Consider the following 17,451-nt stretch of genomic DNA (forward strand, 5'->3'; position numbering starts at 1 on the left):
CATATCTGACATGTGTGTCATGTTCTAATTAGCTGAGACCAAGAATGAGTTGGTGGAGCTCACAGGTGCCAACAATGTTCTTGTTACTCAGGAGGCATTTGCAGCAAAGACAGGACCATTTTCCATTTTGAGCCTCCACTTAAACTTCATTTGTCAATCAACCTCTGTGTGAAAGTGCAGGAAAGGCAAAGGCAAATTCGTCGGCCGAGCACATTATTTTAAAACCGAGGTGTACAGAAATAAAGGAGCGCGAGAATCGCACATAAAAATTAAAATTTAAAGAGTCCAAAGCACATAAAAAAGTCAGTGAAGAATGATTCAGAACGAATAAAACGCCGCACAGCAACGGGATGGAAGTTAAAAATGTTAATTAGAATAATTGTAAAATATCATTAGCATTTAAATGGTTGTAAGAAAAGTAAGCAAAGGAAAGGGGAATCAAAGATGCACAGAAACACTGCAAGAGAAGAGTTCCCACTCTGTGTGAAGTTTCCTTTATATACAGCAACTGCCAGCGTTGCGACATCAGTGTCGTCCGTCCACATCTGTGGGACAGGGACGCATATGTGGCCATACGCATATCTGACGGTGCACAAAATTAATTTTGCTGGCGTATTTATAGACGTGCCCACCAGAGTGGAGGTGGGAATAGAGAACGCTGATCTCCGTATATCCAGCTGTATGTAATTCATCCACACTGACCTACGAGGCTCTTCCTCCGTGGCCGACGAGGATGAAACCCTCCACATCCTCCTCTCCTTTGCTCTCTTTCTCTCACTCCGTGTCTCTGTGTGAGTCACAACGTAGTCACCATCCCACACTGTGTGGGGAGATAAGGGCTTTTGATGTACCAGAGTGTTATAAAGCGTAGGAAGAGTAAACCACATTGCTTAGAGATCTCTGTGTGTGTGTGTGTGTGTGTGTTTGCATGCCCGCTTTTTGTATGCGAGCCAACGGATCTGAGGTTAGTGATCCCTGTGCACCTCTGAATATATTTCATATGCATTAGCATGGTGCATGGGTTTAAATGGAGCCGTTAAATGCACTCCCAAAGTAACTTGGAGGAACTCGGAAGAAAAACAATGACGCATTCAGCGGCTACAGAGTGAATGAAGAAGCTGCAGAAAGCTAGGGACACACCAGAGCACAGCGGGGGCGATTTTCAGACTTAATAGCCATGTGGGAGAAGGGTGAGGGGGTGGGGAATCCACTCAAGTCCATGGAGGAAATAGACGCGGAGGCTCCGGCAGTTCCCATAGGAACAATTCCAGCACGATGCCCACATCAGGGGCACCGGGAGGAAGTAAACCTGTAAACAACATCCAGCTGAAGTTAAAGTACTTCTCAGCAGCTCTCTGAGGCTCTGTAACTGCAGTGGAAATCAACAGAGGAAAACAAAAAAAAAAAAAACTGAGGCTCAACTCTCAGCCTGTGTGGGGAGACTTTCAAATATAACTTCACTGAGTTGTTTAACAATAAAAACAAGCATCTGGAGTTGTGTGGCCACACACACGATTGCTGTCTGAGCTTGCAGGCTGTATCAACAAGTCATCCCCACTGAAGATGGATGAGTGTCAAGGAGGACAAAGCAAAGAGGGGAAAAAAAAAAAATCCTTATTTCGGTGAGCTGCCTGTCAGTCTGGAGAAAAAAGTAAGAAAAACATCTGATTCCTGAGCTAAAAGACCTTTTGAGTCTTCTCTTATCGTTCCCTCTGAAATGGCGCATCCATCTTCGGAATTGAAATGTCTCGTTGGCTGACCCACACCTGAAACCAAGGAGCTGCCCACATGATGTGTATTTATAGACAATGGATTCAGGCAGACTTTTAGAGATGGTGCTGCTGTGGAAGGTGAAGGGTGTAATGGTTTGTGCGCCATGCCTGATAAGGTTAAAGACAGAATTACGCCACTTTCACAATCTGCTATAGTGTGTTAAATTTAGCTATGAATTTTGTTTTTTGTTTTTTTTTAATTTTTGCTACATGATTTCGACTGGAACTTGTTGCAGATGTTTAAATTAAACAGTTTTACTCAATACTTGGCATAGATATAATTAGGGGTGGAACACAATATTAATACTACAATATAACGCGGACCCGTCTCACAAAAATCCGACATTACTTAACTACATCATTTTTAAAATCATGCGAGTAACATTTTAAAATGAATTCTAGAATCTACTTTTAATAGTGGTGTAAATCACAAGCCTTTGAGATGGGCTTGTGCAAACTGAGTGAGATGAGACATCTGCCGAGTTTCTTTATGGTCAAACAAACACTTGCGATTTTGACACCTTGTCTTTAAATGTCGCCCATTGTGTTTTGAATGCGATACTACACGTTTTTATAGAGAAGTCGTTAATGCTATGCGTGGAAAACAATTATCTTTTCTTTGCCCTTTTGTGCCGAATCTTAATTACATTCATAACCAGGAAAATGATTATCATCACCCTCATTTCCTCATTTCAGTACCACAAAACTGTTAAAACACTATACAACTGCACCGACATGCACCTTTGTAGACGTATAGAAATAATAATGTAGTTTTGTTTGCGATAATGTGTTTTCTTATGTAACATAATTGAGAAAGAAACTTCCCACAATTGTTAATTTAAACAATACATTCCCCTGCCAAATGCTACATAAGGATTTTATATTATTGTCTTTCAATGTATTGATCTCACAGAATCACTGTGTCATATTGACCATGTGAGTAGGCTGCCATTCTTCCAAAGCAAGCACAGGCCTCTAGATCATTTGTTCCTACCAGTAAAGCACTGCTGAAGGTCTGTGGGGTTTTATGCATTGATTATGTTGACTTTTGTTCACGATGGTTGGCTGTTTATGTGATGACTCATTGTTATCCTGTAATTGTTTGTCTCATGTAAACCACTTGGCATGTCCAGAAGGACGAGTGAACGAGTCATGCGGAGGAATCTTGGCATTGGCAAACAAATTCAAATATCCAGTAAATGTAATAATACATTCGCAGCGTGGCGTTTGCTACTTTGATGTTAAGTGTCCGCACAGGCTATGTTTAAAAATGCATCAATCCTACTCCTACGGAATATGCCCGTCAACCACATTACCCCCGCTCTTTGCGGAGCCCTCAAAACGGAGAAGTTGAAAAATGCTGACGCTCCACATTTTGTTTGAAAACTGTGTGTAAGTGAAGACGGGCAGATACGGAGACGTTTAGAGAAGATGACGCAGATAACCCTTAGTTTGTTCTTTATTGGTTCTTATCCGTCGTGACTAACTGCATTAGCTCCATTATGACATATACTTTTATTTTTATATGTGTATATATATATATATATATATATATATATATATATATATATATAAAGATGATCCTTCACTATTGTGAGTTCTCATGAGTAATTCTTCCTGTTTACTCTCACAGTTCACCTGAATGGTCATGTGACGTATGGTTTTAGGCACATGAGTACTGTCTGGAGACTATTTTTAAAATAAAACATCATAATATAGATGTAGCCTCGAACACAGAATACACAGTGTGTAGCACTTGCCTTTTTACTTTGTATCCTTTTGTGTCCTGGTCATTATAAATCTGTATTTACAAAGGCAAATTTACTGAGCACAGATATGCTAACTCGGACATATATATGTATTTTCACAGCACCTCACAGCAGTCCTTGACCACTCTTGTCACTGTGGATGCAGCAGACCCAGAGAAGTGAGGACTCCCTCAATGACTTATAGATTATTGTGCAGACTCTAGAGCATGCAAACAAATAGAGGACTGTAATGGTAATGGACTGTATAAAACCGAGCAGCAGAACTCTATGTTCTTTGTCGTGTTGTAACAGTCAATCAATTATTCGATTGACATTTAGGTTGTTGCTCAGGTAAACATATACCAGGCAGCTTCTTGAATGTGACACTGAAAAATGAGAATCACAACTTTCTTGTTAAGAATTGCGATTTTTCTTTGTTATTTTTGAACAAAACCTTTGGGAAATATAAAGTTTGTTAAACTGATGCTGATTGAATGCTTTTTTTTTAATATTGTAATATGTAATATGATCAATGCGATGCAGTCGTTTTGGATTGCCGTCTTATTTCTTTGTTTGTTTGTCTATTTATCTGTCTCTGAGCTGAATACATGCCGTGAGGAGTAGGTTACATTTGTGCAGTTAACGCAAACGCATAATATGTCAATTGTCAGTGCATTTATTTCTGTTGGATGTATTCAACAGCACATTCAAACAAAACATGCCACTGTGAGTATTTTCTTGGACAAGTGGAAATGAAAAGAAAATGAGAAAATAAAAAAAATAAAAATGCAATTCTCTTTTATGAGCGATATGCACGCTTTGCCATAAGCCTGTGTTTTGTCACCGCTCTTTTCATTTTCCACTCTGCTCTTATCTGACCCAACATTATTTTTTCTTTCTGTTTCTGTCTCCCTTCATCTGCCTCTGTCCTCCTCCTCCCCCTTACTCTCCTCTCGCTTTTCACTGCCTGTTATCTCCACTCTGCAGTTGACTGCTTCTGTCCTCTGGGTGTCAGCACTTGCCTTATCCTTCATTCAGCCATACACAGCCCATGTATGAGGCAGTCAACACATTTCTGTCTGCATTTTATGTCCCCCCCCCCCCCCCCCCCCACACACACACACACACACATGTTCACACAGAATAAGATGGTCGGCCAAACCAAAGTTATCCCTGACCTGAACCATAACCAGTTAATGCCTAACCCTGACTTTAACCAAACCACAAATCATATCTTAGCCCAAACTAAACCAGTTTCTCAGAAGTGAGGTTCTGCCTCAATAGGACCAGGTTTTTTTTGATCTCCATGAGGACTACTGATCCTGTGTGTAAATTAAACTTCCTGAAAGTCACCTTTGCCTGTTCTCTTATTTGGAGCAGCATGTTGAGTGGATGGGCGTCTCCTATTACAACTCCACTTTCTGGAATCACACACACACACACACACACACACAATACAATAAGATTCACATGTACCCAAAGTAATTGAAGAGGAGTGTGACTATGTGTGTGTGAAGGTCAGTGTGAATCAGGGATTTTGGAAGGTGCAGAGGGATGATGAGTTTAAGGATTACCGAGGTGACTTGAAGTCCGCAGCAGAACCTGCTACAGAGGGTGCTCTGACAAAAGACCCCCTGCTGAATTATTGAGAACATAATGAAATGTCCTTGCAAGAGGGAGGAAGACAACACTGTGTCACACTCCTCCCACGTCTCCCCTCCACTCTAAGTCTGATGATTGGGCAGAAAAGAGGAAAAAATAAAAAGTAGTCCTTTTATTTCCCCTGTAGAGGAATGAATCTTATCTGTAAATGGACCCTCCCCCGTCTCTTTCCTACCCCCTTTGCCACTGCTTTCATTTGACAGGAGCTTCTGTCCTTTGCTCCATACTGCAGTTAATCTGCCGCTGTATTAGAAAAGAATATTTGTTCACAATAAATTCAGATGATTCAGAGCAGTGGCTGAAGGTTATTCTGTGGGATCTGGTTCACTTTAGAACCCAAAACAGAGAAGTGAGAGAAAGAGATGTGTCTGATTTGCTTCCGAGTGACTGCCTGTGTAGAAGAGTGTGACTTGAAGGTCAAGGTAGATACTGGAGGCACTGAGAAGTCATCCTGATTTCTCCGACACAGCTTTTTTTCCATTCACAGTTGTGTAACTCAGCTAAAGTAATATAATGGCTCCATGGATATGATGTGAACACATAACCTCTATTGGTTTTGTCCCACAAATGTCATCCATAATATCACAGGTACCATCGCGTAACTGTCCAAAGGGTAAGGTGACGGGCGTCAAACTTGGCAGGCGACTTACTAATGGCACCAGTGTTTGCAGTGCTGGCTTTCACATTGTTTGGATGAAAGAAAAAAAACAGGAAGGCCACACAATCTCTGACCCCTCACTTATATATTTGCTCCATAAAGCACAAGAAAAACATTAGATGTTCAGCTCTTTTGTAGTCTTCGTAAGGATCTGAGAAAAGTGGAAAAAAAAAGATATTTTTTGAATGTTCAAAATCCACCTTTTCAGTCTCCTTTTGTAGTCCATCCGTCTACTACCACGTAATCCTCCGGTGCTTGTGCCAATCCCAGCTGATATAGGACAAAAGGCAGTGTACACCCTGGACAGGTGGTCAGTCCATCACAGGTTCACAGAGAGACCAACAACTGTCCACTCTCACATTCACACGTCCGGTGAAGCGGAGAAAACGCATGTTCATGGGGAGATCATGCTTCCGTGTAGTGTTTTTGTTTTTAATATTTATTAAATTCCATGTGTCGCGGCAATGGACGACTTTCACCATCATAAAGATGCAAGACTTATAGTGGATACATTTAAACATGGATGCACACTTCACCACCATGTGGTTGAATAATTTTATTTTACAGCATCTGCCTCTCAAATTCCGGATAGATCAAGCATGAGTTAGGAGACCACATTAGAAAAGGAACAAAGGGTAAAAGAGAGGGGGTGTGAAGTGCAAAAGGTCAACAGTGAACACTCCATAGGGACCGTGTAAAAGCTGTGGCTACCTACGTTTAAGTGGACTCCTCTTGACAGTGCCCTCCCTCATCTCAGCAATCACCCCAAAGGAAATTGATTTGCGAGTAATTAACGACGTGTGTGTCTGGATGTTGGCCAACTTCATGTTCTATTCATGCAGATTAATACATATTTGTCATCGCCTGTGGGGGCTGAAAGGCATCTGTCTGTGCCATTAAACATTCATGAGTGTGCAGGATGCAGCGAGAAAGAGCCATTGAGCGGCTCTTTTCTCGCTCCTCTTCATATCAGCACACATCTTAATGGAGCGCATTAAATCAGAATGGTCAAACAGGGAATTTTGGCAGTGACAGTGGCATTCATCACACCTGTTTTAAAGGATAAATCTCCCCTCAGATCCTCTTTCTTTCTTTGAAACAGCCTGTTGTGCAATACAGGAGTTATGTGGCCATGTTTTGGTGTTTTTATTTAACACCTCTGTGCATCTGCAAATAGTGACTTTCTGTGTCTATGTCTTCCATGACAAACCAGAGCCTTCACGTGCGTGTCCGTGTTTCCCATGGCTGACTTTTGTCATTCGTGCAGACGTAGTGCACAGCTATACAATTACACATTCCCTGGCTTCCTCAAGCCTGTAATGTGCTTATGTATATGGCACTATTTTGTTTCATAAGAACTTTTCCTGTATTAAAGCAGTATTTGCATGCTTTTTGACAGCTCCAGGTGTAGTAACAATGGTGGGGGGTTGAGAGATGTGAAAAAAATGTCACATTTGAATATTTTTTGTTTAGTTTTTAAGACTATTTTGCAAGGTATTAATCGGTCAAATAAAACTAATAACTGCATACTAAATAAATTGATAGCTGTGTGATCAATTTATTTATCTTTCTGAGATAGAAGAAAGATTTCCATGACCGTCCAAATACAAATGTTTGCCTATGCCATGTTTAAAAAAAAAAAAAAAAAAAAAAAGCCTAATAAGATGCTCAATTTTTGTAAGAAACAGCTGCTCTCTGTTTTCAGCCATGCTATTGCTTTTTAAAAAAGGGAGGAACTTTAGGAACTCTTTAAGTATTGCCTAATACAAGTAGAAGGAGATGCTATGTAACCAAGCAGAGAGCTAGAACATGGAGCTGGCTGAGATTATCTACAAGTGAGTGAGGAAGTTTGATTGGCAGCTCACGGTCGAATGCTAATGCAACAATATTGTTCTGGAGTTCATGAAACCAATAAATTGTAGGAGCCAGCAGATTGTTCATGGTCTATATGTTGTACCTTATTTGGAGCTTTATGTTCCTTTGTTAATGAAAATGAACTCTTTAATTCACATCAACCCCCTTGATTTCATGTGGTTTGACCCACTCTGATGTATCATGTGTGTCCATAGGTGGCTGGAGCGTGTGGGGTCTGTGGGCACAGTGTAGCAGCGATTGCGGAGGCGGTATTCAAACCAGGACCAGGACGTGCCAATCGCCTCCGGAGGAGTCGTACTTGTGTGAGGGTGTGGTGGAGGAGGGCCGACCGTGCAACTCGCAGCCCTGCACTGGTGAGCTGCATGTTCCGTGTGTGTGTGTGTGTGCGTGGGTGGGTGTTTGTGTGCATTTGTGCGTACAATACATCCATTTCTGTCGGAGAGTGCTCTTATTATGCTTTGAGCGTGTTGGTGTGTTTTCAAGTTAACGCAGCTATGTGTGTTTCTTTAATCTTTCCTTTCTGACATCGGATTCATCTGCTTGTGTATCCATCCTCTGTAAGTCAGTGTTCTGACTTAAAAAGTGCATGTTGGAAAAGGGACTTTGATTGATGGAAAAATAACAATGGCATGGTCAGCCATTTTTAAGACCATGCATGAACAGTATATGTCCAAATCATTACACCCACAAATGGCTCAAGGGACACAGAAAATCAACATTTGAACACTATAATGTTGAAGCTATCGTCCATTAAAATATTTCACAGGGTAAATCATTCTATTTTTGTAAGGCGACGTCTGGTAAATAGCTCAAACCACAGATCGTCACTAGTTTTTTTTTTAAAGTAAAAACGTAAAGCTGGTCAACATTCACAGTAGTAACACAACAAAAACTGGACACATACAGTATGTAGCACATTAACACCGATGGCACATCAGAAGTCCCAAGTTTGGCTGATGCTGTTTTGGGTGACCAATCACGTCACGGTTGTGTCCCAACTATAAACCAATGAATTAAGGAGCTCTGGTTGCTAACCCAACCCCCCATCCCCAACCCCTAACCCCCCCCACCCCTACACCTCCTGGCCTTGCCTTACCCCATTTAGGCAAAGGTCGCCATCTCTCTCGCAGCCAGTCGCTTCGGTCGGTGGACAGCCGCAAGCGCGACGATGTAGACAAGCCCCGGGCCGGACAGCAGAGCCCTCAGACAGGTAAGACAACAGGACGCAGCGGGATCCCATGCATCAGTCACAGAAATAGCTTGGGTGACCACCAACACTTGTGCAATATAAACGAAATGACTTATTTTAACACACACATCTATCAAACTCTCCCAATGTGTAGTACCTTGTACCTGCAATGGACTAATTCCAACATGGACGCTGACTGAACATAGTGAAGTCATATTTTATGTGAGGTCATAACAGGATACTGTGCCCTGTCTGGAAACACTATATCTAATGGAGTCCTCCCTCTCTGTTGTACTGATACTCCACCCAGAACCAGTGGTAGCAAGCACTCAACCCTTTGCAAGCTGAAAGAAAATGTTGTTTTTTTTCGACAAATTGGGACAATGATTGTTTGCTTCTTTATTTTTCCAGACTTGACAAAAGTCTCTGGAAAAAAAAAGTTTCATATTTGTATGGCAAGTATGGAGCTGTTGACAAGGTGACCTCTGCCTTACTTAAAAACAAGTTTAAAAAAACCTGGTTCCGAAAGTCCAAAAATACACCTGGTAGGTGCATTTTTTTTTTTTATTACTCATCACTTGGCTCCAGCTCCATGCTAAATTAACAGAAAAATAAAAGTTATTGATCTTATTTCCATCTTGGGAAAAAAGGTGAACAAGTACATTCCCCAAAATGTTGATTTATTACTTCATAGGGTGGCTGTGTGACCTTCGAATAGCCTCTTGACAGAGACATAAGGCTGTGATCACCCTAGATTCATGTCATGTTCTTTAATCATTTGTAATATTAGACGTGAGATGACTGACAGCAATGCTAGTCTTATCCATATTATTTGAAGCCAATTGTAAGTTGTTTTTTTGGAGAGGGATATATTCAGACCAAGACCAGTTTGAGACAGGATGTTGACATTTTGAGGGGGAAAAACAGTTTTTCATGTCTTTATATGAAGCAAATGTAATATTGAGAGGACATGGTTTGAATATAGCAAGTGAACTGATGGATTAAGGACAAGTAGATCATGTAGCCGTACATGATGATGGTGATGCACATTTTTCATTTTATCACTGATATGAATCTAAAGTGACTACAGCCAATGTCCCTAAGAAAGTATACATTTTTCAAGCTAAGAGGGGATGGAAGTTTGGTACGACAAATAGAGTTTGGGTGAAGTATTACTTTTAAGTTGCTAATTTCAACTCCTCACTTCCTATTTTAGTCCCCCCCCCCCCCTCTCCCCTGTCTTCTTCTGACAACCTTTGCTCCCTCAATGGTCAACAGACTCAGCAGTCCTGACCACTGACACGATGACTGACATATCCTAAGCCAGTGGCATTCACTTCCTGGAAGTCAATGCAGAGGATATGACATCATAGCCCGACAGATAGAACAGAGGCTGAGGTCCATTTTAGGGGCCACCTTCTCTGATGGACACGCTGTGTTATTTTGGACAGAGCATCAGAGGGCTGGGCCGAGTCTCCTTTATAAAATTGGCCAAGGATTAAGGTCTTCCTTTAAGTTCCCTTCATTGTATTCAAGTAACGGAGTGCAGTGGATTGGAACGATGAGGACAACGAAGGACCGACAGATTTGGTTCACTAATTAGCCACATTTGGAAGATCCTGTGCCAAGGGACTGAGTCTACCAGTTAGAAAACATTAGGTCTATAGAGGAGGCCGCCCCTTAAATCACACCGCAACCCTTCCTCATTTTGGCCACAGTGGCTGCATCCTGCATGGTAATTAGTTGTGGCCCTTTCCTTCCCTTTTCCTCCTCTTTCTCCCCCTATCCACCTACCCTTTCCCAACCCCTTCCTCCTCAGTAGATTCAACCTCAGGTGAGGAATGGTCAGCGTGGAGTGTGTGTTCTGCCACGTGTGGGGAGGGTTGGCAGAGTCGCACTCGTTTCTGCGTGTCCTCCTCTTACAGCACCCAATGTAGTGGGCCACTGCGAGAGCAGAGACCGTGCAACAACTCTGCCGTGTGTCCAGGTAAGCCCCCTCTCCACCCCTCTAGTGCCACCATCCTGCACTTACCCAGCCCTCTCCTGGACCCTGCCCCACCCATTTAAACACCCACCTTCCTCAGGCACTTCCTTTGGCTCCAGGGATCATTTCTTCCCTCACCTTCCAGGAAGGACTTTGCCTGCAGCTTCTAAATGATTTAGACTGTTATGGGAGAGGTTTCATGGTGATGTGAGGCTATCCAGACAGGAAGGGAGACTCCTCATCTTAGAAAACAATGTTACCACAGGAGAATGGAAAAGTACTGATGCAAAAACCATTGAGCAGTGTGACTAATAATTCTTGATACAGTTCAGCCTCAGTAAAGTTCCAATGTGTTGCTCTGGTTTGTTAAGAGGGCCTGTGTTTGTCTTTCTATAAATCATACCCTAGCTGCTCTGATTGCAGTGCACGGTGCTTGGGACGAATGGTCACCGTGGAGTTTGTGTTCATCAACCTGTGGCCGAGGTTTCAGGTCCCGAACACGAACGTGTGCCCCCCCTCAGTTTGGGGGCGATGCCTGCGACGGCCCGGGGTCACAGACTAAATTCTGCAACATAGCCGTTTGTCCAGGTGAGTAAGATAATTACACGCAGAAAAATAAAATAAACTAAATAAAGCATAAAGCAGTATCTCTGCAATAATCTATGTGAGCGAGCATGGATGATTTTAAGAACTGTCCATCTATAATACCTTGCTTATAGGTGTGTATTATCAAATATAGTGGCAAGATATCTAAGGCACCCGGGCCAAACTGGATGCGTAAGCAGGATGCATGACTGTGTTTCTCATATGAGGGAGCTACTAATGCCAATTTCCTGCACTGCTCATACCAATTGTCTCGGCATTCTGCCCATTGGTTCACAAAATGGGCAATAAAAGAAATCGTTCACCTAGTTCCTGTCTCTATATCTCCGAAATATGTAACAAACTTACATAATCAAAAGCCTTTTCGTGCTTAAAACTCACGCCATTCATTTGTTTTTAAGCTTCAATTGACAAATATTTGCAGATCTGCTGGACGCACACAGCACTCAGTCACTCTGTGCTACAAAAGCTGTGTGTGTGTGTGTGTCCAAGTGGAATAATACTCACTGTTCTCCTGTTTGCTTTTGGGGATCCTGACCATCCTCAGTGGATGGAGTATGGAACGAGTGGTCCAGCTGGAGCTCCTGCTCGGCTTCCTGCTCTAATGGGACCATGCAGAGAACCCGGGAGTGTAATGGTCCTTCGTATGGAGGCTCAGAATGCAGAGGAGAGTGGCTCGAGACTGTCGACTGCTTCCTTGGGGAGTGCCCGGGTATGAAAAAGAAAGGCTTATCAAAATGATTTACCATGGTCACGCAATCAATTCCTTGCTATTTTACAGCAAATATACTAAAAGGTCACAAACTACCAAAAAGCAACATATCTTATTTGTGTTCATCATGTCAGTGGATGGCAAGTGGCAGCCGTGGTCTTTGTGGTCGGGATGTTCGATAACCTGTGGAGGGGGGAGCCAGCAGAGAAACAGGGTTTGTTTTGGGCCCTTTTTTGGGGGGCAGCCTTGTCCTGGAGAACGAGAGGAGGTCCGGACCTGTAATGAGAAGAAATGTCCAGGTCAGTTCATGGCAGCGTGACATCGCAAACACCCCCGCCTTCTCTCACCACTGTGTCATTAACTGTGGCACTTCTCTGCAAACAGAACCTCATGAAATATGTGGCGAGGACAACTTTTCCAACGTCATGTGGAAGATGACTCCAGCTGGGGACACAGCAGCAGTGCGCTGTCCTCCCAATGCCATGGGTGAGCTCACGCATTATATATTCACTCCATACGCTGTTGACCATAAATGTCATCGGATAAGAAACATCTCATTTCATGTGGCCCCCCTACAGGGCTCATCCTGCGCCGCTGCACACTGGACGAAGAGGGCGTTGCTTACTGGGAGAATCCCACCTATCTGAAATGCATTTCCAATGATTATCGCAGTATTCAAACTCTGGTGAGGAGAAAAGAAATGCTTTTTCCTGCTTCATTTCTGGACATCTTTTGTGTGGATTACATGTAATAAAGAGGTGGGTGGGGTTGTTTTTGGCCATTATGTCTCTTCTGTGGTAAGTTTTTAAGTGCTCTCTGCAAAGCGACGTACTCCTATGCCATTAAGCTCCTCAAAATTGGTGTGCACCTCCACTGGAAATGTCGCTCTGCATTGCGGTGACACAGATCACAAAAATTGGCAATACATTTTTACTCCAAAGCTTTGCCCAGCTTCCTGCCTGATTTGAGTTCAAAGAATAGATCAAATGGAGGTGACAGTGATTTAGGAAAGAAAGTGTTTTAAGATCAACATCTTCAAATGCATAAACACTCACATTCACATGGTCTCCTCCAGCAAAACCATGTGGAAACCAACAACCTGATTGGCTCTCTCTCCAAATCTGTGGCTGGTATGTTTTGTGACAGAATATAACAGTGAGTCAGCGTGGGAGAGAACAAGTGAGACGCTGTAAGCGTCCTTGCAGGTATCACTGAGCAACTGATTCTACAAGCAAATCTCAAACTCTCCCCCATGAAGAAAGTTGATGTTTTGATCTCTTGCTAAAAGCCACTTTTTTTTGTTGTTGTTGTTGTTGTTGCCACTTTCTCCCTCAGACTCGGGAACATTTGTCCAAAGCACAACGTGGCCTTGTAGGAGATGGCGTTTCGGAGGTGATGACCAAGCTGAGGGTGACGTCCAGTGACGGGACCAGCTACAGCGGGGACCTGCTGGCGATTGTGGACGTGCTGAAAAACATGACTGAAATCTTCAGGAGGGCTTACTACAGCCCCAGCAGTGCCGATATGAGGGTGAATTGATGTGCTGTTGTGGAGCTGTAGCCTGTAGTGTTTTGCACTGCTGTTTTCTGTTTTCCACCCACACTTGGTCCTCTGTGTCGCTGTGACTCACAGATGAGTTTGTAGCAGAGGAACTTTATGAAAAAGATAATATGACGCGTCTCACATTGGACACGCAGTTTGAGAGCGTGGTATCTTTAGAGGCCGGAGAGACAAACATTTTGTGTGGCTCTTTTTTATGATAGGGTTTTTGTGGGCTCACCAAAAATAATAGCCACAGTTCAGTATCTGTTTGAATCTATGTTGTTCCTGTTGTTTACATATGCTGAATAACACTCATGTGCAGGCAAGGTTTTGCATTTCTCTGCATATTTTAAAGTGTTGTGACATGTCTCTGTGTTACTGGTCCTGAAAAGTTGCATCAGCTCTTTTTCATACAACAAGAAGAAAATCTATATCATTTAATAGCATTGGAACCAGACTTTAAAATGCTGTGACATTTTGTGTTTTTTTTTTTGTATTTTTCAGAACTTTGTGCAGTCACTGAGCAATCTGTTGATGGAAGAGAACAGGGAGCGATGGGAGGAAGCACAACTGGTTAGTGTCATGCCGTCTTCTTTAAATCCGTCTCACGCCATCGCCACAACTGTAATGACATCTTTTTGTCAGCGCGCGGTAATAAAAACAACCCCGAGGCTGTGGGAGTAGACACGCAAGGCGCTGTGACAGAGACACAGGTGGACAGACAGCCCACCTGTGTCTTCTCAGACTGACGGAGGCAGACGGAGAGGAGCTGCAGGTGCGGCGTTACAGAAATAGCTATAGCTAATGAGTAACCAAGTGAACGCAAACACCTACTCGTCCATCTGCCGCGCTTCCATCCAGCCGTCCCTCCCGCTCTCTGGACTGTAACCGTGCAGGCGTCTTAATAAAACGGCTTTTAAACGAGCAAGACAAAAAAGAACTTAATTGAAGAAGGTGGATGTGTGCTACTCCACCATGACAGGATCACTTATAATGATTACAATTTCTGTTGTCTTCTACGCCTCTGTGCCAGCGACAGCTGTAATTGGAGGCATTATGTTTACAGGTTTTCCATTAGTCTGTACATCCCATTGTTGGGATTTTGATATCTCGATAAATGTACCAAGAGAATCCTTTCAGATTCACTTGTCTTTTCAAATTTGGCACAGTTGAGTAGCTGGTTAGATCTGGGTGGTCACTGTGGCCTCACAAACATTACATTTCCATGTGTATGTTAGGTCAACCAGTTGTATACGTCGTTAAAAGTATCAGTGGAGGCATTTTCTTGGATTATCCATTGATAACATGACCTTAATTTACTATAAAAATTCACTTCACTTGCTACCGTCCACTGTTTCCAGCATGGCTGCAACGTTTTATGTTATTGAATGTTTATGTCACAGCTTTCTGAGAAGCCAGAGGTGTCCTTTTATTTACTTGATGGTAAAATCAATAGTGACTTGCAGGCACTTGAAAGTTGGGTCAAGGGATTTATCACAATGGACACAGTGTCTCCTTTTTAAAGGTAAAATTGGGGAGAAAAAAAAAATAAAGTTATTTTAGAGAACGCCACAGTATCCGTCTTCAGAACTGAGCCAAAGATTCAGTAGAAACCAAGGAAAGCTGCCACCTGGGCACTACCGAGTCTCGCTTAAGTATGTGGAAATTACGGCAGCCTGTGGTGATTTAATTAATCTCATATTTGTTTGTTAATACTCTGTACACCACTACAGCTCATTATTAACTGAAACGATAAGGCCCTGCAGGGAGATCATATTTAATTTTGAGGCTCCAACTTGTAGATGAGCCCTGATTTCAAACGTAGATTACGGCTTTTTGTGTTTTATATTATTATAGGAATATGAAACGGCTAAATGCATCCATCGGTGGAGACAGATGGGTCATTTAGCAATAACAAAGGCCGGCACTAATTCTAACCACTACACCGTGTTTAGGACTGTGCCTTTCAGTTTGGCACACTTGATTTTCTTTGTGTAGTTTTTCCTGGATTTTCAGCACAAAGGAATTGCAATTTGCCACAAACACAGCTTTGGTGTGAAAATGCCTTTTTTTTGTTTTCACAGCTGTTCAGAAAGTTTCTCTCATGCCCGTACTCATTTTCTCTTCATTCGACTTTGTCTCTGTTTTCTCAGCTGGGGCCAAACGTCAAAGAGCTGTTCCGTCTGGTGGAGGACTTTGTGGACGTCATCGGTCTGAGAATGAAAGACTTCCAAGACATGTATGAAGTCACCGATAACCTAGGTCAGTCTTATCTCTATCCCAGACATCTGCGCAGCTATTCTGCTTATCAACACAGTCCTGTAATCAAAGCATTGCCTTCTCTGAAGATTGATCCTTTACAACTACAATAGCAACATTATTGTCCTGATGGGGATGGGAACGGTGACCTGATGGTTAAACAGATACTTAATGTGCCTTTAGTCTCGGATTTAAATTCAAACGAGCTCGTATCCATGTCAAGGCTCGTTTGTGGGTTTATTTATTAATATTGTTGTAAACCATTGGTTTTTTCCTGACTGGATTTATGTGAGTTTTGAATACGCACAAAATAAATCCCGGACAGAAGCACAAGATAATCACATTAACTCCACATTTCAAGTATCAGGTTTATATACTGCAGTGGCAATGCACTGAGCAGTTGACAAAGGAGGTCAATAACTCAATGGCGCGTGGCGCGGCGGAAGCTCCGATCGCGGCCCATAACTCTTCAAAAGTGGCTGTGGACAATTAAAAAATGCTGAACCCAAATGCACATGAATCATGTGCCAGAACTGCTTTGAATCCCTGCACTACCAGGTATTAGGTGGTCAGGATTGGGTTGCTATAGCAACCGTTTCATCTCTCCACACATTGGCATTTACATTGGCGGCATCAAACAGATAACCCGGTTTATCTGCTGTGTACACCAGAAAACCCCAACGTACTGGCCCCCTGCCTCAAAGGCAAATGTTGTCATTGGATGATGTGACACTGGATTGTAAATAACAGGCATTTTGTGTTCTTCATTTTCTAAATAAGTAGCACCCGAAAAGGTTGGATAGAAACCCAGTGTATGTCAGTGGGAAGTAAAGATTTAGGGCTGCTAATTAACAATGAATTCTAAAATACTACTTCATTAATCAACACCTACATCGATCATCAGTTTGAGTTTTTTTCTTTCTTTATATGAAAAATGTTGCCTGTTTCTGTTCCTCAAAAGGATGTTATTATTATAAGTTTCAGGGGGAAAATGAATGGTTTTCTTTGACAATTTTCTTACATTTTATGGACCAAAAACATCAATTTATCAAGTAAATACTTGGCAAATCAGTAAATAAAGAAATTCATTACTTGCAGTCCTTTACAGTTCTGTTCATTTGTAATGATAGAAATGTCTGGGAATATTCAGATCTCCTATACTATTATAATATTCATATTTGGGAATATTATTGAATCGATGCGTGTGTTGCACTGTTTCTATTCCCCTGTTTTTACATCAGCGGAAAAAACCCATGGTAAAACACTAATGCCCCGCAGAGCCACAGGTCTTTAGATGTTAAACACTCTCTGCATCCTTCCATCGCCTAGTAACTGTAAGCGCTCTTTGTCTTAAAGAGGGGAATACAGTATATAATGTAGTCATCACAGAGGCTCTGCTGCCGTCTGTGACCTGCACATAAGAAACACTGCGCTGTTTGAGTTGAGT

The 17,451-nt window shown here is 42.4% G+C and overlaps 1 protein-coding gene across 8 annotated transcripts in view; it reads left to right on the plus strand.

Annotated features, from left to right (window-relative positions):
• Nucleotides 1-17,451, plus strand: part of adgrb1a (adhesion G protein-coupled receptor B1a) — a 132,046-nt gene that overhangs the window by 59,327 nt on the left and 55,268 nt on the right. For 5 of the 8 annotated variants that reach the window (XM_058647178.1, XM_058647184.1, XM_058647181.1 and 2 more), the window contains 11 exons: nucleotides 7,910-8,068; nucleotides 8,821-8,925; nucleotides 10,724-10,891; nucleotides 11,312-11,476; nucleotides 12,039-12,203; nucleotides 12,338-12,502; nucleotides 12,588-12,689; nucleotides 12,782-12,888; nucleotides 13,539-13,733; nucleotides 14,250-14,318; nucleotides 15,899-16,007. In XM_058647178.1, coding sequence (XP_058503161.1) covers nucleotides 7,910-8,068; nucleotides 8,821-8,925; nucleotides 10,724-10,891; nucleotides 11,312-11,476; nucleotides 12,039-12,203; nucleotides 12,338-12,502; nucleotides 12,588-12,689; nucleotides 12,782-12,888; nucleotides 13,539-13,733; nucleotides 14,250-14,318; nucleotides 15,899-16,007 — 1,509 coding nt within the window. The remainder of the gene's footprint in view (nucleotides 1-7,909; nucleotides 8,069-8,820; nucleotides 8,926-10,723; nucleotides 10,892-11,311; nucleotides 11,477-12,038; nucleotides 12,204-12,337; nucleotides 12,503-12,587; nucleotides 12,690-12,781; nucleotides 12,889-13,538; nucleotides 13,734-14,249; nucleotides 14,319-15,898; nucleotides 16,008-17,451) is intronic. The other 3 variants (XM_058647179.1, XM_058647185.1, XM_058647183.1) reach the window with 2 other exon arrangements.

Source organism: Solea solea, chromosome 13, assembly GCF_958295425.1.
Source record: "Solea solea chromosome 13, fSolSol10.1, whole genome shotgun sequence".
In the NCBI taxonomy this organism is placed as follows: Eukaryota; Metazoa; Chordata; class Actinopteri; order Pleuronectiformes; family Soleidae; genus Solea; species Solea solea.